A 21,546-nucleotide genomic window follows, 5' to 3' on the forward strand; every position below is an offset into this window, starting at 1 on the left:
AGGAAGGAGAGCTTGCAACCTCCCAGGTTTTGAAGAATTTGAATTTGTTTGAAGAGTTAAATGGTAGTCACAGGAAGAGGGTGTTTCTGTGTCTTACAGCAGTGCTTCTCCTTAAGCCGGAGAGCAGGCAGATGCAGCCAGGAGTCTTACACCTGATTGTACGTCATAGCCAAGCCTAGAAATTCTCCTGCATCTTTCCACAATTGTTGCACATAGTTCACAAATTGCACCTGTATAATTGAGGGTGGTTGGGGCTACTTCTGTCTACAAGGAAAAAGTTGGGTCAACCAGTCTATAATAACTGAAAGTACTGAAATGATGGTGTATTTTTCAAGGGCAGCGTCTCACAGCACACCCCTTGAGCATCCCTGCCTAAAGGGATTTTTGCAAGGCTCTTACATGAGCAGTGACATGCCGCTCACTGGCAGCAGCTGAGTGAGAAGAGCACAGGGCAGGCAGGAACTTACACCTTCCAGCCTTCCCTTATTTATCCCCTTAAAAAGTGTCCTCTGTTTATTAGCTAAGAACATAGATTGATATCTGCTTGCACGCTCTTGGGCACTGTGGCCACAGCAGACAGCTTTCTGCTATGGATCTGTCTCAAGTCCCAAATTCAGCTTCCGGTTGACGGGAGTCCAGATTTCACAGTCTCTGCTCGACGCTCTCGTCGCCCTCGCAGTCTGGCTTCCTGCTCCCATCCAGCCGAGGGCGATTGTGAAAGTCAATGAAGATGTTGTAGATGAAAATTCCAAGGAGGCTTCCCAACATTGGTGCGACCACTGGGACCCACCACCAATTATTTGATGCGCTGGGGGGTGGGGAAGAGAGAAAAGCTGGTTTTATTCGGTTCTAGGAGAAGCCAAGAGAAGAAATTGAGCTCAGCTGCTTCTTTGACAGCACCACTGGTTCTTTGTAGACCTGGTGTCAGTATTCAAAAGAATCTGGTCCAGGGATGGGCAAGCTGTGTCCCTCTTGTTGCTGGATGGTGGCTACAGGTGACAACCATTTTGAGCAGAGGTTCCCTTCCTGACCCCCATGGGTGTCAGTGGAGCACTCATAAGCCCGTTCTGCCCCATATTGGGGCCTCTTCCAAGTCAGGAGGAGTGTGTGTGTGGGTGTAATCATGCATCTATCGGACCCACACAAAATGGTTTCTGCCCGTTTCATCCCCACCCTTGAACTGGACCATCACTTGCCTGTACCGCCCCTCAATTATGTCCATCACAAATCAGCCTTCCTTTAACGCAAGGGTTGCCCCTCTAGAAGTTGTTGGAGTGCAACTCCCATCATACGTGGCTGAGCTGTCTTCAAGGGCAGCAACAACTAAAGCGTTGCAGCAATCCAGTCTGGAGGTTACCAGAGCATGGAGCGCAGTGGCCAAGGCATAGCTGTCCCAAAGGGGTTCCAGCTGAGCTAGGGGGACGGGAGAGTGCTCCTTGCCATCAAGACCACCTGAGCCTCTGCTGACAGTGTTGAATCCAGTTGTACGCCCATGTTGCTCCTTCGGGGGGGGGGGGAGTGCAACCTCATCCAGAACTGGCAGCCTCCCAGTCTGCATCCCCAATTACACAAAACAGGATTCAGATTCAGTTTATTGGCCCATCCTGCTTCCAAGCATTGCATCAAGTTCAGGAGACCTGTTTCCACCCATAGCTTTTTTACACTCTCATTTTGTACTTCTAAAAGGGGGAAATCCTAGGTACACCACCTTGAATTCCTCGGAGAGGAGGTAGGGTGCACATCAAAAGCACCTTTTGTACTCTTACTCCAGTCCTTAACAAATGTGATAGCTCAATGCACGACCCAACTTCTCAAATTTCACCTAACGTTGGGCGAGGAGGTTCAGACCTTCCTTCGTATCCTCAAGAGCTATCAACCAATTTGTTTCAATTAATCTATATTTAAATACAGTGGTACCTCGGGTTACATACGCTTCAGGTTACATACTGTCAGAGCTGCCACCCAGTCCCAGCTCACATAGGACCAAGTCCGCCAGCGTTCACTTTATAAGAGTCTTTATTAAGTTACAGGTTTCATTTCCGAACTGCAGCGTGCAGCTCTACACCTTGTGCCCTAGGTCGGCGAAGACCCGTCTGAGTCCCCGCCTCTTGCACACCAGCTTAATACCCTAGCCTTGCTCCACCTCCTTCGCCTCTCCCTACGTCTCTGGGTCCTTCTGCCCCCCTGGGCCTCCTCCCTTCTACTCTCCTCTGACGCTGACCCCCCTGATCCTTCTGCCTCCTTGCGGCGGGCTTTGGGACCTGGCTCACTCTCCGGGCTGCTTACTGCTCCAGCTTCCGCTGCATTTGAACTTGGCGCGCGCGCCCAACTCTCTACTTTCCTCTTAACCGTTGCCTCGCTCTCTGAGGAGGGCGTGACCACCCCTGACTCGTGCCCTCCCTCCTGCTGACAGCCTCCGGAACCCGATGCCTGGCTACCTTCCTCCCTGCTGCTCTCAGTCTTGAGCGTGGGTCCCGACTTCCAGCTGCTGCCGCCCTCAGTTATGAGCGTGGGTCCCGACTTCCAGCTGCTACTCTCTGAATCTCCTCTGTTCCCTTCCTCCTGGGGTGTCCCCCCGGATCCCCCCCTTGCTCTGCTCACTGGGGCTCCCTTTTGGGAGTCCTCTGACTCACTGCTTAGGCTTGGAGATCTCGGGTCGTCATCATCACTCATTTTCCCTTCGGATTCCTCCCCCTCGCTCTCTGCTTCCTCCCTTCTCTGCGTCTCTGCTCCTGAACCCCTGACATCCATCCCCCCCTCGAAGCCCCCCCTTCCCCCCTCCCCGCTTTCAGGTGTGGGTGCTGGGTGCTCCATCATCACGGGAGGGAATGCCGGATACAGTTCGCTCCCCGTGGTTGGCCGCCAACTGAAGACCTCCGAGTCTTCCTCCTCGCGGTCGCCGACGTTGACCTGTTCCGCTTCCATCTCTGTACCGCCGTGCTCGAACCCAAGGTCCTCCCCGAACACGTCCATGTCAGTCTCTGCGTCGGTCGCTCGACCTGGCATCTCCAGCCACTTCCGGCGCCATTGCTCCTCCGGTCGATCGTCCCACCAATACGAGGTGTCTGACGCCGAACCCGCCGGCGATCCTTCTGGGGAACGGGTGCTCAGTGCGGGTTCCCCGTCCGAGTCGAATCCATGGAACGTGCTGGAAGAAAGTGTGGGCGTGAACAGCCAGTCGTCGAAGAAGCTCGCTGGCATGGGTCTGTGTGGGAAAAGGGCATGAAACTCGTCCTTGAGCAGGGGTTCCTCCAAAGCGTAGTCTGGCACCCAGCTATTGGCGCTGGCCCGGGTGCCCTCTCTGGCTAGGAGGTATTCGACTCCCTCTTCCCCCCATCTGGAGTCCAAAATCTCCGTGACCTCGTTGATGGGGTCTTGCTGCGTCACCCCTCGCGTCTCCGTCCGCTCCCGGAACGGACTCGGTGCCGTCCCTGGCTCCTGGAATCTGTGAGGTGCCTTGTAGGGAGTGAGCACCGACCTGTGGAACACCGGATGCATTCTGGAACCCTCCGGCAGCACCAGTCGGAAGGCTACCGGGTTGATCTGTGCTTCGACTTGGTACGGACCAATTTGCTTGTGCCCCAACTTCTTCTTGGCTAGTGACCTGGTCGGCACTGCGTGGGCTGCCAACCAGACCCAGTCTCCCACTTGGATCTCTTCGCCAACCCGCCTGTGCTTGTCAGCTTGCACCTTGTAGGCGTGCTTAGCTAGCTCCAGCTGCCGTCTGAGTTGATCGTGTACCGCCTGCAACTCTGACGCGAACGCGTCCGCCGTCTGTGGTTCTCCGTCCCCCACTCTCTCCCGTCCCGGGAAGGTTCTGGGATTCCTCCCATTGTTGGCGAAGAACGGCGTCACCCCCGTGGACACGTGCTTCGTGTTGTTGTAAGCGAACTCGGCAAGCGGCAGGTAATCCACCCAGGTCGCAGGTTGTTGATTGGCATAGCATCTCAGGTACTGCTGCATGATGGCATTGACCCTCTCTGCTTGCCCGTTGGTCTGCGGGTGTCTTGCTGATGCCAGATCGACCTTGACATTTAGAAAACTCATCAGCTTCTGCCAGAAATTCGAGACGAACTGGTGCCCGCGGTCGGACAGGATAGACCGCGGCAGACCATGCACTTTGAACACGTGATCTATGAACAGTTTGGCGGTTTGTTCCGCCGTGGCCACCTTCGCACACGGAATGAAATGTGCCATCTTGGTGAACAAGTCCACCACCACTAGTACAGCTGTCTTGCCTCTCGAGCTGGGTAGATCCGTAACAAAGTCCAGGGCCACCCTCTCCCACGGTTCAAACGGCGTTTGCAGCGGTTCCAGCAGTCCCGCCGGTGGTTTGTGCACCGGTTTGGCCCTCTGGCAGGTGTCGCACCTCGCAACGTAGTCCGCGACTTCCCCTCTCAGTCTGGGCCACCAAAAGTCCCTTGCGACTAATTCCACCGTTTTTTCCGTGCCAAAGTGCCCGGCCGTGGGTGCGTCGTGCAGCTGCTGCAGTACCCTGGCGCGAAGTTCGTCTCCCGGCACGTAGATGGCCCCTTTACGTAAGAGCAAGCCGTCTCGTATCTGGAACTCGTCGCCCTTCGCCGTGCCCTTGTGCACCTCTGCCATCTTCGCCTGCGCGAAGGAGTCGTCCTGCAACGCCCGCCGCACCGCATCCAGGTCTACTGTGGCTGAAGCGCACGCCCACGCTGTTGGCGCGAAGATGTGCATGGCTGCCGCTGGCGTCGCCTCTTCGAGGTATTGCGGTTTGCGGGACAGTGCATCCGCCATGACGTTGGTGTCGCCTGGGACGTACTCTATTCGGAAATTGAAGTCAGCAAAGAACTCCGCCCAACGTATCTGCCTCTGGTTCAGGAACTGAGCCGTGCGCCAGTGCTCCAGATTCTTGTGATCCGTGCAGACCTGCACCGTGTGCTTGGCGCCGATCAGGAAGTGCCTCCACGCCTTGAAAGCTGCATGAATGGCCAGCAACTCCCTGTCCCAGATGGTGTAGTTCTGCTCCGACTTGCTGAGCTTTCTGGAGTAGAACGCTCCCGGCCTCCAGACCCCCTGTGGGTCCCTTTGCAGCAGGACAGCTCCCACTGCTCTATCGGACGCGTCTGTCTCTACCCGCATCGGTCTGCTGGGGTCGATATGCAGCAGTTGCTCTTCCGACGCGAAGAGACGCTTGAGTGCTTGAAAGGACTGCTCCGCCTGCTCCGTCCAGATGAATTTCTTTTTCTTGGAGCTTAGCGTGTCCGTAATGGCCGCCGTCTGCATCGCGAACCCCTTGATAAACTTGCGATAGAAGTTGGCGAAGCCGACAAACCGCTGGACCTCCTTCCGGTTGCGCGGGCTCTTCCAATCCAACACCGCACGAACCTTGGCGCTGTCCATGGCTAGCCCCTTGTCCGACAACTTGTAACCCAAGAAATCCACCTCCGTCGTGTCGAACTGGCACTTCTCCAGTTTGGCGTACAGTCTATGCTGCTGCAGCCTCTTCAGCACCTCCCGAACATCTTGGTCATGGGCTTGCTGCGATTCGGAGAATATCAGGATGTCATCCAGAAAGCAGACGCACTTCTTGTAAAGGAGTCCCGCCAACACATGATGCATGAAAGCTTGGAAACAGTGAGAACCGTTTTGCAATCCAAACGGCATCACTCTGTATTCGTAGGTGCCCAGAGGCGTGAACATGGCTGTCTTCCACTCATCGCCCTCCCTCATGCGGATGAGATTGTACGCACCTCGCAGGTCCAACTTGGTGAACACGCGTCCCTTGCGCACCGTCGCTAGTAGGTCGTCAATCCTGGGCATGGGGAAATCAGAAGGCTTGGTCATCTTGTTTAAGAGGCGAAAATCCACCACCAGTCTTTTTTGGGGCGTGTCTTTCTTCTTCACGAAGAAAACAGGACTGCCCCCTACTGCCCTGGACTCCCGGATGAAACCGCGCTGCAAATTGTGATCTATGAACTGTTTGAGTTCCTGTAATTCGTCCTCAGACATGGAATACAGCTTCCCTTTCGGCAGCGTCGCCCCTGGTAGGAGGTCAATCTTGCAGTCATATTGCCTGTGCGGTGGTAGCTTGTCAGCCTCTTTCTCGCAGAAGACCTCCAGAAAGTCTGCGTATTTGTGGGGGACTGCTTGCAACGTTCCCAACTGCAGTTGTGAGTCCTCCTCCTCTCCCTCCTGTCTGGGCAGGATGCAGTGTTCTGCGCAATAAGAGGAGCCGAAGATCAGCTGTCTCTGGTACCAAGCCAGTGTCGGACTGTGCCTGTCCAGCCAACTCATGCCCAACACAATGGGCGTGTCCGACAGTTGGGTGACATTAAAACTGATGACTTCCCTGTGGTTGCCAAGGCGCATCACCATCGGTGGCGTTTGCTTCACCACCTGCCCCCCTAGCAACTCTCTGCCATCCACTGTGACGACTTGCAGGGGCAGAGTGGCAGGCAGTAGCTGGATAGCGTGCTGCGCCACAAAATCCTGCGCTATAAAGTCTGCGTTGCTTCCAGAATCCACAGAAAGCGGCACTTCGATAGTGACGCCATCGGGTAGCTGGAGAGATGCTGTGAGCTGCACTACTGGTTTGGGTGGGAGGGGGTCCGTGGGTTGCAAGATCGCTGGGGACTGCTTCACTGATGCGTCTGGCTGGGCCCCAGTGCCTCTGTCTCCAGCCAGACATCGTCGTTTCCCTGCTGTGGTTCTCCTTGCTGCGTTGCTGCAGTCACCATTGCTGAGGCTGCAGTGTGCTTGTGGAGCCTCCGGGGACACTCTTTCGCCAAATGGCCTGGATCCTCGCAGATGTAACACTTCCTGTTCCCTCTAGGAGGCTTCGCTTTCACTGCTGTCGGTGCTTGGGCTCTGGCTGCTGACTGAGCCCTTGCACCTCCAACCTCCATCGGTTCCCCTCCCCCTCCAGGCGGAGGTGTGGATTGCGCACGCGCTGCTTCTCTTGGAATGAAAGAGAAACTTCTCGCTGCTTCGCGCCCTCCACGTCCTTCATCTCTGCACCATGGACGTTCTTCCAGCCTCACCCCCACAGTCAGCGCCCTTTGGACCACCTCCTGCGTGCTTCGGGGCCTCTCCCCCCTTGCAATCTCATCCTTGACCGCAGAGCTTAGACCCTCCCAGAACAGGTCTCTGACAGGGGGCGAATCCCGGTCCCACTCTAAGGCACTGACCAGCGCAAAAAAGCGGGCGTGGTACTGCCGGACGCTTGCCCTCCCTTGTTTTAGTCCATGAATCTCCCGTCGGGCAAGATCCACATCAATAGTAGACAAAAAACACGCATCCATCGCTTTGATAAAGGCATCTGCATTCTGAAGCGCCGGATCTTTATCCCTCCACAAATTGCGTAGCCACGCTTTAGCATCCCCATGCAAATGGGATAGTATGAACCCCACTTTCTCTTCCTCATCTCTAAAGTCTTTTGCCAGCAGTTGCAGTGCGCACATTACGTCTGCTCGAAAATTGGGGTACTGTTGTAAATTCCCATCGAAGTGAGCCACAAGCCCTCCTGCTCTCCGTGCCAACCCAACCCCCTCCGGTCTGGGTCCTGGCTGCCCGTGTTTAACCCATGCTTCAAACCTGGCGTGGAGATCTCTGTAGGCGGCTGCCGCATCCTCCTCCCTCTTCTTGGATGCCAGTACCTCCGCGTTCAATTGGGTAACTGCCTGTTGCAGCGCTGCAACTGTCTCTGCTTCCGTCATCTCTGCTAACCGTCGTGAGCTTGCTCCCAAACACCGATCCCCTCCTCCAGCTGCCTCTCTCTCCGCTGCGAGATATCAGGTGTCCGAAGCTTTTCTGAGACGGGTCTTACTGTCAGAGCTGCCACCCAGTCCCAGCTCACATAGGACCAAGTCCGCCAGCGTTCACTTTATAAGAGTCTTTATTAAGTTACAGGTTTCATTTCCGAACTGCAGCGTGCAGCTCTACACCTTGTGCCCTAGGTCGGCGAAGACCCGTCTGAGTCCCCGCCTCTTGCACACCAGCTTAATACCCTAGCCTTGCTCCACCTCCTTCGCCTCTCCCTACGTCTCTGGGTCCTTCTGCCCCCCTGGGCCTCCTCCCTTCTACTCTCCTCTGACGCTGACCCCCCTGATCCTTCTGCCTCCTTGCGGCGGGCTTTGGGACCTGGCTCACTCTCCGGGCTGCTTACTGCTCCAGCTTCCGCTGCATTTGAACTTGGCGCGCGCGCCCAACTCTCTACTTTCCTCTTAACCGTTGCCTCGCTCTCTGAGGAGGGCGTGACCACCCCTGACTCGTGCCCTCCCTCCTGCTGACAGCCTCCGGAACCCGATGCCTGGCTACCTTCCTCCCTGCTGCTCTCAGTCTTGAGCGTGGGTCCCGACTTCCAGCTGCTGCCGCCCTCAGTTATGAGCGTGGGTCCCGACTTCCAGCTGCTACTCTCTGAATCTCCTCTGTTCCCTTCCTCCTGGGGTGTCCCCCCGGATCCCCCCCTTGCTCTGCTCACTGGGGCTCCCTTTTGGGAGTCCTCTGACTCACTGCTTAGGCTTGGAGATCTCGGGTCGTCATCATCACTCATTTTCCCTTCGGATTCCTCCCCCTCGCTCTCTGCTTCCTCCCTTCTCTGCGTCTCTGCTCCTGAACCCCTGACACATACGCTTCAGGTTACAGACTCCCCTGACCCAGAAATAGTGCTTCAGGTTAAGAACTTTGCTTCAGGATGAGAACAGAAATCGTGCTACGGCAGCGCGGCGGGAGGAGGAGGCCCCATTAGCTAAAGTGGTCTTCAGGTTAAGAACAGTTTCAGGTTAAGTACGGACCTCCGGAATGAATTAAGTACTTAACCTGAGGTACCACTGTAAGTGGTTGTTGCCCACCCTGCACCTGATGGGCAGAGCAAACCAGGAATAATAATAAAAAAATGTTCAGTAATCAAATTTAATCAATCCATGCAAATAAGGGGGGCAGAAACTGGGGGGATCTGCAATAGTCACCTAGGAGACTCCTGCCTTGTGAGTAGCACATGTGAACAAGATCTAGGGGTCTTAGTAGATCACAAGCTTAACATGAGTCAATGGTGATGCAGCAGCAAAGAAGGCTAATGCTATTCTAGGCTGCATCAACAGAAGTATTGTGTCCCGATCACAGGAAGAGGACCACTCTATTCTGCCTTGGTCAGACCACACCTGGAGTGCGTTGTCCAGTTCTGGGCACCACAATTTAAGGTGGATATTGACAAGCTGGAATGTGTGCGGAAGATCATCAAGGGTCTGGAAACCAAGCCTTGTGAGGAATAGTTGAAGGAACTGGGTACTGGGTACGTTTAACCTGGGAAAGGAGACTGGGAGGAGATATGATAGCCATCTTCAAAAGGGCTGTCACAGGGAAGATAGACCTATCTTGGTTTCTCCTGCTCTGGAGCGTAAGACATGAACCAGTGACTTTAAGTTACAAGGAAGGAGATTCCAATGAAAACTTAGGAAGAACTTTCTGACAGTAAGAGCTGTTCAGTAGTAGAACAAACTCCCTCGTAAGGTGGTGAACTCTCCTTCCTTGGAGGTTTTCAAGCAGAGGTTGGCTGGCCACCTGTCCTGGATGCTTAGTTGAGATTCCTACATTGCAGGGGGGTGGATTAGATGACGCTCAGGGTCGCTTCACACTCCTATGATTCTGTGGTAGAGAAAAGGAACTCACTTGAAGACCTCCAGCCCCCATCCAGCAACGGCTGTGAAGATCCTTGGTGGCAAGTCTCTGGAAGGGTTAATGGCGTAGCCTGTGTTCATCCCCAAGGACATGCCGATGACCGCAACCAGCAGCCCAACACTCAAGGCATGGGTGCCTGGAAGAGCTCCCGCATTCTTCAGGTCGTTGATGGCGAGGATTCCAATCAATAGCACAGCTGTAGTGATGAGCTGTGGGGATGAGGCCAGGAATGAAGGATGGAAGGATGAAATAAAAGATGGCAGCCCAGAGGCAGAAGAGGCCACTCCAAAACAAGGTGGCCGAAAGTCCGGTGTGGGGACCAATGGGGAACAGTCATTACAATCCCTTTCCCTTGCTTGCTTACCTCTTAACCCAAAATGGCGTCCCCCTTCCCTGCCAGGGAAGAAGTGGTGAAGGAAGAAGGCAGGAAGAAAGATTGACGTCAGGATCCGCTGCCCCAGTGGATCCTGCCGTCTGAGGCAGTCACCTCACCTTGCCTCATGGCTGGGCCGACCCTGTCTTAACCCCCTGCATTCTGAAGACTGATTGGGTACAGACATACCCGTATGAGGACAATTATTATCTTAGCATTTCAGTGTGGTCAAAGCTCTCCGTGTCTATTATCTAGAAGCCATAGAATGACTCCCTATGAAATAGTTGTGCTTTAACTGCTTTCCCTATTAATCCTACTGTTTAATTCTTTTAGCAAACCACTTTGGGGTTGTTTTTTTAAGTATACAACAAGAAGTATATAACTTTAATGAACTAAATAAATAAAGTCAATCCTGGTGCACCAACCTCATTTATAAATCCGCCCAAAGTCGACATGTATGGAGACGGATAGGTGGCAAAGATGTTTGCCGTGCCAGTGGGTCCTCCAACGCTCAGGGTCCCCCCGCTATAATCCACCAGGGCCTCTGAAAGGGAAGCAACCAGATTACACAATTCAACAGCAAAAGAACAAGTTGGAGAGGCTGAAAGTGGACTCTTTGATCAAACCACTCTGCCCTTGCACGGACCCACAATGTGTGTGTGTGTGTGTGTGTGTTTATGAGAGAGAAGGGGGTTCGTGTGTCACTGAAACAACCAAAACATCAGGTCGTTCTTCTTCCTCCCCAGCTATTCTAGTGGCTTTGTGAGGGGTTGGGGGTCAAGAGAAGTAGCATACCATAATACAGTGAAAATGTCGTAGCAGAAGCCAAGAAGGATCCCACGAACTGGCCAATCACATACACCGGAAGCTTGTACCATGGCAGATTCCCCACGACACAGTTTGCAAATGTAATTGCTGCGTTCATGTGAGCACCTTCCAGGGGCAAAAGAAATGGCAGGAATGCGAGAGTAAATGATGATAATAGTAGTAGCAATAGTAGCAATTACAGCATTTGCAAGCCACCCCTCCACCTTGCCAATTCTTAGAAGGGCTATCTTTGCAAAAACAAAACCACAACGAAGACCAATTCTGAGAGCCTTTGCTAAAAACACAACATAGGGAAATGCTCAGTGATGAGAAAGCAAAGGGAGGCACTTTCTCTTTTTTGGCTGTTTTCCTTTTCATTTAGATTAGTTTGTTTTTTATGGTATTGTATGCTGAACATTTTCAATAAAAAATAAAACAATAAAAAAGCAAAACAAGCCAGTTCCGCACTTCTATTCCACCCCCTCAGCTGCTGGAGGCAAGTCTCAGCAAGGTGGTCCCCAGATTATGGAAGATGGAAGTTGTTCTACGCATCATGGAATGGGTGTTGGGATCTTCTTCTTAATCCTGAGAACCGTGGTTCTGTGAGTGTAGAGATAACCTCAAGGCTGCGTCAAGGCTGAATCTGTACGTTTTTAGATCTCCGGTGTGTGGAAGTTCTCCAGATCCTTTACAGAAATCCGTATAAAACAGGGATGTAACACAAAGATGAAAACAGCTTTCCTCAAGCTTGTGCCCAGATTATGGGTGCCCAATGACAACCACGACATAATGTGACATCAGGACATCGTCTACATCCGGTTTCTACTGGAAGTCACTTCCAAGACTTCGTAGGGCCTTTGAGGTTGCGTCGGAGCCTCACAGTGTGGGTGCTGAGCACCCACACACAAAAACTGTGAGTGCCCTGACACTGAAGGCCCCCTAGAGTTGGTACCAGTGCTCATGCCCTCCAGTGCTTTGGGTCTACAGCTGTATAAACGACTAAGGATGTAAGAAGAACCCTGCTGGATCACTTGCCCGTCTAGTCCAGCACCCTCTTTCACAGTGACCAATCAGGTGCTCCTGTGGGAAGCCCAAAATCAGGCCCTGAGTGCAAGGGCACACTTTCCTTGCGGTTTCCAGAAACTGCAGTTCAAAAGCATTGCTTCCTCCAGCTGCAGAGGCAGCACATAACCATCATGACTAGTAGCTGTTAACGGAGAAATCTGAGGGCTCCCTTGGACAAAAAACAAGGACACCAGCCAGGAATACCAGAGCAAAACAGCAGCCAGTAGGCTTGGTCTTTATTGAAGACTGTCGCGACAGGACTCCCACCTGCCACCAGGTGGAACAAGATGGAAGCCCCAAACAAAAGAGCCCCCAAACTTTTATTAGCTACTAATCCCCATGTTACACCCCCCCCAAACTACATCACTCATACATCATGGTTACATCATGAAAGGGGAGGTCTGGTGGCAGTAATCTGAGCATCCTGGACCCTGCCCCATGGTTCTCCTTGCCCTCCACCAAACACCCATCAAGTGTAACAAAAGAGATATTTACATTTCCCTGTTTCCCAGCCAAGTTAGTCACGCCCTTTTGTCTTCATCTGGGTTTGTTATTTCTGGAATGGCTACCTGTCTGGCACTCAGGTATTAGGAGGCCAGGAATTATCACTCAGGCTGAGTAGCTGAGCTCACATGTCTATATGAATTTCTGAAGTTTTCCCTGCGAGCCAGTTCAGAGACACATTTATCAGGGAATTTTTACCTTTGGTATTGTGCAGCAGAGGCCCTTTGAATAGATGGGAATAAACTGTGATGAAGTGTTTTGTGGGGACAAATCACAAAAGTCACAAAAGTGATTGTGCTGGTTTTGGTAGTGGGCTGCACGCGCATGATATCTGCTGGAGGGGCAACCCCCCCACCTATACATACATTCCTGCAACATAGCCATCGATTGCCCTCTTGTCCTCCATGAACTTGCCTAATGCTCTATTGGAGCCATCTATGTTGGTGGCCGTCACTGCCTCCTGCAGGAGAGAGTTCCACACTTTCCTTTATCTGTCCCAAACAAGCTTCCTTGAATGTCCATGAGTTCTAGTGCCATGAAAGAGGGGTAAAAACTTTTCTCGAAGAGGTAAAATCAGTTATGATTAAATGGGCACAAGATGTAGGTCACAACGTTATGATGGAAGATTGGGTTAAATTATGGAAAACTGACTTAAAATTTACAGATTGTTCCCTACCATAGGCGCCGACTCCATGGGGCTTGAGGGGGCCCGAGCCCCCTCAAAAATTCGTTTGGGGGGGCTCAGCCCCCCCAATAATCTCGGGCGCCCCTCCAGCAGAGCGCCACCGCCGCGCTGGCTCTGCCTGTCGACGCTTGGCGCGTCCGCGGCTTTTATAGGGCGCCTGGCGCGCACCAGCTCGATAACGGGCACCGGGCCGGGGGAGGGGGGCGGCCGGCCTGTCTCCTTGGGCAACCCCATTGAGCAGCGCCGGCTCCCCCGGGAGGGCCATCCCCCCGCGCCGCCGATCGCCAACACCGCCGACGCTGTGGCTGCCCGAGCCCGAGCCGGAGCCCGAGCCAAAGCCCGAGCCCGAGCCCAAGCCCGTCAGGAAGGAAGGAAGGAAGGAAGGAGAAATGGGGAGGGAGACGAGGGAGGAAAATTGCGCGCAGGGTGAAGAAAGGAGAAGGGCGAACGAGACGAGCTTCCAACCCAAAAAAGGGCTGGAAGACTCGGAGGATGAAGGATCGGGAAAGAAAGCGACGCCTTCCCCGCCCGCGACGTCGCCCACTTGTCATTGGCAGCGCAGCGGGCGCCCAGAGGGGCTGGGCACCGGCGCAGGGCCACTCCGCAGCCACGGAGGACAGCTGCGCGACTAGCAAGGTGCGCCACGTAGAGCGCGGCCCTTGTGTGGCCCGGTGGCCACGCAAGCTCGGGCGGGGACCCCCATGCGAATCTAAGACGGGAGAAGAGGGCAGAGCAAAGGGGGTCCCTTCCCCAACCTCCGGCTCTGAGACTTCCCTGCGCCCCAGAAAAGCGAAAGGGTTTTCTCTCTTTTTTTTTTTATAAATATTTTATTAAGTTTTCAAATACAAAGTTAGAAACATACACTGAAGAAAAAAGTAAAAGAACAAGAAAAAGAAAAAAAGAAAAAGAAGAAAAGAAAACCAACCATTCAACACATTTTTTATATAACTAACTGGACTTCCTCGCATCTCCCTTACCCTGCATTCTTTATAATAAAGATATCAGCAAATTATTACCTTGTTTCGTACCTTATTTTGTACTTTTCAAATACTATACCTCTAAATTTAACATACTTTTCATCAATTACTTATTTCTTAAATTAAACATAGTATTGCCTTAGATTTTGACCTTTTCTTACTTAAAATATAATTTCCTGTTTCCCAAATCTAATTGCTGAAGCTATAGTTTCCGAATCGTGTAAATTTTTAACATTCATACAACTTATACTGTTTTTGTAAATAGTCCTTAAATTTTTCCCAGTCCTCTTCCGTTGTTTCTTCTCCCAAATCTCGGATTCTGCCAGTCATTTCAGCCAGTTCCATGTAGTCCATCAATTGCGTCTGCCACTCTTCCAGTGTGGGCAAATCTTGTGTCTTTCAATATTTTGCGATAAGTATTCTTGCTGCTGTAGTTGCATACTAAGAGAGTGAGGACCCCCGCCTCCTCCCCACCTGCTCCCTCGCCAGCCAGCCAGCCAGCCAGCCGCGTGCCCTAGCCGGAGAGCCCCGGCCGTCCCCGTCGCGCAATCGGCTGGATCTCCCTTCAGCAGGCCGGGCTCACAACTCGGCCCAGGGACCCCCCAGCAGCGGATCTCCGGCCCAGCTGAAGAATCCGGCAACAAGCCCCCTCCTCCCCAATCGCTCCGCCGAAATACGCTCCAAAACCCCCCAGATAGGCTGCCGGCCGCCAAGTCTCGTGGCGCCCTGAGCGAGGGTCTCTCCCCAACACCGCCACCTCGAACTGCATTCTCCCGGCTACCCAAGCGAAGCAGCGGCAGGACCCCGGTATGGGCCCCCCCAATATTTTTTATAAGTCGGCGCCCCTGTTCCCTACTGAAGGAGAATTACATGAAGATGATGTACAGATGGTACACAACACCAGTGCAGTTAGGGAAATGTACAGAACTAGTTCAAATATATGTTGGAAGTGTAAGGAAAAGGAGGGGACATTTTATCATATGTGGTGGGATTGTAAGGTAATTTAAAAAATTTGGGAAATGATATACAACGAATTGAAGAAAATTTTCCATTTAACATTTGTTAAAAAAACCCGAGGCATTTTTGTTGGGGATTGTAGGGAAAGACCTGCCAAAAAAGTTGAAAAACATCTTCATGTATGCGACAATGGCCGCGAGAGTTCTGGTAGCACAAGGATGGAAGACTGAAGAAACCCCAACTAAAGAATCATGGCAGGAAAAATTGATGGACTATGCAGAACTGGTAAAACTGACATATAAGCTATGGGACAAGGATAACTGTGACTTTAAGGATGAATGGGAATTTGTGTGGGAGGGGGGAGGGGGGAAAATGGGGGGGGGGACAAGGATAATATGTTTTTGGATAATATGTCTTGTTATAATTTTGAATAAAAAACAAAAAACCCCAAAAACGTTTCTCTATCTGCTTTCTCCTGGGCTAGGTTTTGCAGTCTAAAACCTCTAAAGGGCACAAGGTTGGGGAAGCCTGCAGTAAAACCATCCCGGCAGAAAATGCTATGAAACACAGAACCTCTCTGGAACAGCAAAAGGAAAGAAGGAGAAGCACGAAGATAATAGAGAAATCAACCTTTTAGAAACTAGCAAGGGGTGGATTAAAGCAATTTATGTCCAGATCTAAACGGATTGAAACTGCACAGTTGATATTAAAAGGGAGATCTTCCAGGCACATTATCTACCAGACTCACCTGAGATTCCACCAGCTACGTGAATTCCCAACATGACACCGAATCCAAATCCCAGATTGATGCTCAGAAAGTCCCCAAAGCTATTCTTTCCTATTACCACCTGGGCAACAGAGCCCTGTCCAATAACCTGTGGGGGAAGGGGGAAGAAGAGAGACCCGTATGTGTCAAGGTATCCATCGTCATGGTAGCAGGACAACATCACCGGTGCAAAGATCACCAGTGTTGAAGCGATGATTTTTCAGCTTCAACTTCATTGGACTGGTCAAGTTGTACTGATGCCTGATTATCATCTTCCAAAGCAACTACTCTATTCACAATTTAAGAATGGAAAGTGAAATAATGGTCGTCAACAAAAGAGGTTTAAAGACACTCTGAAAGCAAATCTTTAAAAATGTAGTACAGGCACTTATAACTGGGAAACACTGGCCTGTGCTCCAGTTGGAGAACAGCCTTTACCAAAGGTGTCATGAGGCTTTGAAGACGCTCAAACTCAGGATGAAAGGGAGAAACGTGCTAAGAGGAAGACATGCTAGGCAAACTCTCACTGTGATCAACTCCTGCCCAGAAACCAATGTCCCCACTATGGAAGGACGTGTGGATCCAGAATTGGCCTCCACAGTCACTTACGGACTCACTGTTAAAACCGTGTTCATGGAAGACACACACACACACACACACATATATATATATATATATATATATATATATATATTATATATATATATATGCTTTCGTAGATTTTCACGGGTACAGGAATGCAGGTTTTGGTGTCTTCGGGTGTCTTCCCGTGTAAGAGTCGGGGTGTCTGTGCGACGTTTCGACGAGGTCTCACTCGTCATCTTCAGGCTGGTGCTTTCGGCTTCTTGTTACTGGAACAGAGCAGAATCTGGTGTTTGAGTTCCTATAAATACTGTTGAGGGGTGTGGTGTATAGCCTCTCTGCCCAGAACGTTGGAGGCTATACACCACACCCCTCAACAGTATTTATAGGAACTCAAACACCAGATTCTGCTCTGTTCCAGTAACAAGAAGCCGAAAGCACCAGCCTGAAGATGACGAGTGAGACCTCGTCGAAACGTCGCACAGACACCCCGACTCTTACACGGGAAGACACCCGAAGACACCAAAACCTGCATATATATATATATATATATATATATATATATATATATATATATATATATGTTTTTTAACATATCATTTTAAACAATAATTAAACATACTTTTACATCTTATTCAATTCTTTTGACTTCCATCAGTCCTGTCTGAAAATTCTCCAGTCTAATCACTTAGTATGCATTTCTTATTTTCCCTATTACATCTCAAACTCATAACCAATTTCTCTATCTTTTTCTACTTTGTAACACTTCGTATATTTCTCCTTACAAAACTTCTTTTAGACCTACTAGTGTAATTTGTTGATTGCAGTTGCTCTTCAAATAATTCATATACCTCTTCCAATCTTCTGTAAATCTCTGGTCCCACAGGTTTCGAATCCTTCCTGCCATTTTGTCCAGGTCTGCACACTCCATTAACATGGGAAACAATCTTACTTGGCTATGAGGGATTGCCAAAGAAGAGCTCTAACCCCCTGAGCTCTCCAGGCTGACATCAATGTATGACATTTACAGACCACCCTTTCTTCCAAGGAGCTCACGGCCGTCTCCATGGTTCTCCTCCTCCTCATCCCCACAGCACTCCCATAAGGCTGAGAGACTGGCCTGACGTCACCCAATGAGCTTCGGGGCTGAGAGGGGATGTGAATACTGCTCTCCCAGGTCAAAAGCATATTATTTTCCTTCCAGATTCTAATGCCACTAACCCTGCCTAATCCCCAAGTGTCTAATACTGAATTGAATAGTGATGGTAATGGATTAAACAGCCCTTGGAATAATAATAATACGATATTTTTAGCCAGTTAGATGCTTAAAAAAATAAAAATAGCATTGCATGAGCTGTTCTTGAAGAAATGTTCCTCATTAAGTTGGGCGTAGTGGTGCTTTTGTCAGATGCTTCCTCCAAATCATGAAACAATGGGTTCCAATCCATAACCAGTTAATACAACCAGATACCTAATGCAAATTGAAGTTCAGTACAAAATGTCCTCCCCCGTTTTCTCCCATAATATCATATTTGAGTCGGGTTGTTGTTTGCTATTCCAAATATACTGTTTAGCATATGAAAGGTTGGCTGATCTTCAGGTGGATCACTAAACATGGTTAATGAGCAGTGCTCAGGTCGGCGGGTCACAGCCTGTGTGTGGGAGACATTGATCCTTCGTGTCCAGAACAAGGGGTGGAGATGACCGTCGCCGACTCTGTATGCCTTTAAAGCACCTTTGAAGCCTATCCTTTCCCTCAAAGAATTCTGGGCCCTGTAGTTTGCCCCTCACAAAGTGACAGTTCTCAGCAACCTTTAACAAACTACAGTACAGCGGTACCTCGGGTTACAGATGCTTCAGGTTATAGACTCCGCTAACCCAGAAATAGTACCTTGGGTTAAGAACTTTGCTTCAGGATGAGAACAGAAATCGCGTGGCAGCGGCAGCAGGAGGCCCTATTAACTAAAGTGGTGCTTCAGGTTAAGAACAGTTTCAGGTTAAGGACGGACCTCCAGAACAAATTAAGTTTTTAACCCAAGGTACCACTGTATCCAGAATTCTTTGAGCGGAGGGGAATGTTCTTTGAATGTGCTTTAAAGATATAGTTGGCACACACAACACTGCAGTGTTCAGAAGAGCCCCGAGGCAGGATCAGACCTAACAGATGCATTTTTGCACACACACTGACAGATTGGAGAATAGTATCTCAAAATTTAGATATGTGCACATTTTGAGGGGTGCCTGTTTTGGTTCCGCTAATGTTTTGCAAACTTGGTGAATTCTGCTTCTGATGCAGACTTGGTCCTCTTCCTGTCTCTTTCCTCACCCACACACATCACCTTTTCAGGAACAAGAAGGGGGGTGCATGCCCCAGCCTTTGCCACCCTCTCCCCCTCCTCGAATGACCCCTGCACCCTCCGCCCCTGACCTGCTCACCATCAGGATGAAGGTGGACAGAGCCTCTGCCAGTCCCTGCCGGATGGTTTCATTTCGGATTGTCAGCCAGCTGATGACTTTCTTCAGCATCTTGGTCGCCGACAGGCAAGCGATTCAGTCATAACTCCTGGTGGCACACTCTGAAGCGAGTCACTGTCCTCCCCTTCGCAGCCTGTCTCCACCTGACAGCCCTGACTGATGCCTGGTTAAAGGGTAACAAGGCAATTAAGCAGCAGCCAGATCTGCAATCTGTTCTCTCCACCCTTCCTTCCTTCCTTCCTTCCTTCTTGCATAAAATTGTAGAGTTGGAAGGAACCACGAGGCTCATTCAGTGCAGAAAACTTTTGCTGGATGTGGGGCAAAAACCCACAGCCCTGAGATTAGTTGCCAGTCCTCTGAAACAGCAGGGCTTGAGCTGACCTCTTCGACGTCTGAGGTGCCGGAACAGAGCCCAGGTTCCATCTGCTGGAAGGTCTATTATGGGCTGGCTCTGAAGTCACAGTGGCCTCTGCCAAAGCTGGGTTCTTTTTACAAGCCATTGAGGTTACCTGCCCAGTAGCTCGAGCCGTTATAACTATTTTTAAAATTATATTTTATTGTTTCAATATTTTAAACATATACAGTCATACCTCGGGTTACAGATGCTTCAGGTTGCGTTTTCGCAGGTTACGGACCGCCGAAAATCGGAAGCGCTAAATCACACTTTGCGTATGCACAGAAGTGGCGAATTGCAAGCCATGCAGCCGTGGGTTGCGAACGCTGCAGGTTGCGAACGTGCATCTCGCACAGATCACGTTCGCAACCCGAGCGTCCACTGTATAGCCAAAAGACAATGTTGTCTTTTCTCTTATTTTTTGTCAACTTCCTACCCTGTTTTCCATGGAGTTGTTTCTCTCCTGCTCGATCCCTTCTTCTATCTGTCAAATCATAATCACAATATTATAATCTAATTACTTCTGCTGCTCATAGCTAAAATCCTGCTCACGAGTTCAGCGTACTATAATGTGAAAAAGGCCACAAAACACTCATCATTAGATTCTCTTAATTTTTCTGATAATTTTGCCAGTTCTGCATAGTCCATTATCTTACTTATCCATTCTTTGGAACTTCTTTTTCCTTCCATTTCTGCGCATACAGAATCTTAGCTGCTGTTGTTACATATAGAAACAACTTTAACTAATTATAATTAATAGCAGGTCACCACAACCAAAAACTGCAGTATCTAGCTCACCATTGCAATGATAAACCCTAAAAATAAAATTGAGACAAGACGATTTAAGGAAAATTCACCAGAAACTATTCATTTTGGTTGTTGTCAATGGCTGTGGACATGCTGTAACATTACAGCACATGACTCTCCCCCCCAAATCATGGGAACTGTAGTTTACCCCTAAACACAGTGCTATAGGTACCAGTGCAACACATGACTGGCTTATCCTAGAGATCACTGCGTGCAAAAACTTGCAGTGCCAGAAAATGATGTTGAGCCTAATATTTACCCTGGAATCCCAACCACCTTTCCCAGAACAATGTACGACACCCTGGACTCAGCTATACAGCTCCAAATAGAACATTTTATTTTATTTTAAAAATATATTTTAATTAATTTTTCATTAATAACCAATATGAGCCACAGGGGACGCGGGTGGAGCTGTGGGTAAAACCTCAGTACCTAGGACTTGCCGATCGTATGGTCGGCGGTTCGAATCCCCGCGGCGGGGTGAGCTCCCGTCTTTCGGTCCCAGCTCCTGCCCACCTAGCAGTTCGAAAGCACCCCTAAGTGCAAGTAGATAAATAGGTACCACTTTATAGCGGGAAGGTAAACGGCGTTTCCGTGTGCTGCGCTGGTGTTGGCTCGCCAGAGTAGCTTCGTCACACTGGCCACGTGACCCGGAAGTGTCTCCGGACAGCGCTGGTCCTCGGCCTCTTGAGATGGGCGCACAACCCTAGAGTCGGACACGACTGGCCCATACGGGCAGGGGTACCTTTACCTTTTACCTACGAGCCACATTATTACAATATCAAATCATGCCAAATCATAATACAATTTATAAAGCCAATTATACATTCCAAATTAAACAAATTGGGTGACTTCTCATGTTCTGATCATCCGGAGATCATTATTCCTAAATCCTGCACAGAATCTCCTATATAATCCAAATACACCAATTCCGATCTTGATCCTTTCTTCTCAGGCAGTGTGGTGTAGTGGTTAAGAGTGGTAGTCTCGTAATCTGGGGAACCGGGTTCGCGTCTCCGCTCCTCCACATGCAGCTGCTGGGTGACCTTGGGCCAGTCACACTTCTTTGAAGTCTCTCAGCCCCACACACCTCACAGAGTGTTTGTTGTGGGGGAGGGAGGGAAAGGAGAATGTTAGCTGCTTTGAGACTCCTTAAAGGGAGTGGAAGGCGGGATATCAAATCCAAACTCTTCTTCTTCTTCTGTTTTTGCAGCCACTGGTGTAATGATTTCACTCGTATTCAAAAAATCCTTCTCTGTTAACTTGCAAGAGGGATTTAACACCTGTAGTTTTCTGTGTAAATTATTTTTCCTTTGTACTCCCTTTCCTTGCTGGTCCTTCTTGCTGGTTGTCTCCCTTGAAGAGCTGTTTTTCAAACTGCGTCAGAACCATCGCCATCTTGTTTATCTGAGCCAAAAGTACCGGTACACTGCCATCAGACCATGGCGTAGGGCTGACATTCAGCTCTTTGTTCTTTAATCTTCCCATCATTTTTAACAAGCTGAT

The 21,546-nt window shown here is 50.3% G+C and overlaps 2 protein-coding genes across 5 annotated transcripts in view; both read right to left on the reverse strand.

The window, feature by feature from the left end:
• LOC309543087 (uncharacterized protein) overlaps positions 1–21,546 on the reverse strand; it is a 142,040-nt gene that overhangs the window by 65,211 nt on the left and 55,283 nt on the right. The window lies entirely within an intron of this gene.
• Positions 519–18,914, reverse strand: LOC309543032 (aquaporin-7-like). 2 transcript variants are annotated; one of them, XM_082242224.1, is made up of 6 exons: positions 18,801–18,914; positions 15,765–15,891; positions 10,817–10,954; positions 10,447–10,565; positions 9,640–9,857; positions 519–808 (listed from the first exon to the last, which is right to left on the reverse strand). In XM_082242224.1, the coding sequence occupies exons 1-6, from the start codon at positions 18,888–18,890 to the stop codon at positions 643–645; spliced, it is 858 nt and encodes a 285-aa protein (XP_082098350.1). In that variant the 5' UTR covers positions 18,891–18,914; the 3' UTR covers positions 519–642. The 2 variants fall into 2 exon arrangements, with proteins under 2 accessions (XP_082098350.1, XP_082098351.1); XM_082242225.1 differs by lacking the exon at positions 10,817–10,954.

This window comes from Podarcis vaucheri (genome assembly GCF_965113315.1).
Source record: "Podarcis vaucheri genome assembly, chromosome: 11".
In the NCBI taxonomy this organism is placed as follows: domain Eukaryota; kingdom Metazoa; phylum Chordata; class Lepidosauria; order Squamata; family Lacertidae; genus Podarcis; species Podarcis vaucheri.

What these genes read in the sequence shown, in the direction of transcription:
- LOC309543032 (XM_082242224.1), bottom strand. Translation starts at nt 18,890, where the DNA reads ATGCTGAAGAAAGTCATCAGCTGGCTGACAATCCGAAATGAAACCATC. An exon ending in CGTAGCTGGTGGAATCTCAG is followed by an intron (nt 10,955 to 15,764) that starts GTGAGTCTGGTA and finishes TGCCCCTGGAAG; the next exon opens with GTGCTCACATGAACGCAGCA. An exon ending in TGGGCGGATTTATAAATGAG is followed by an intron (nt 9,858 to 10,446) that starts GTTGGTGCACCA and finishes TCATCCCCACAG; the next exon opens with CTCATCACTACAGCTGTGCT.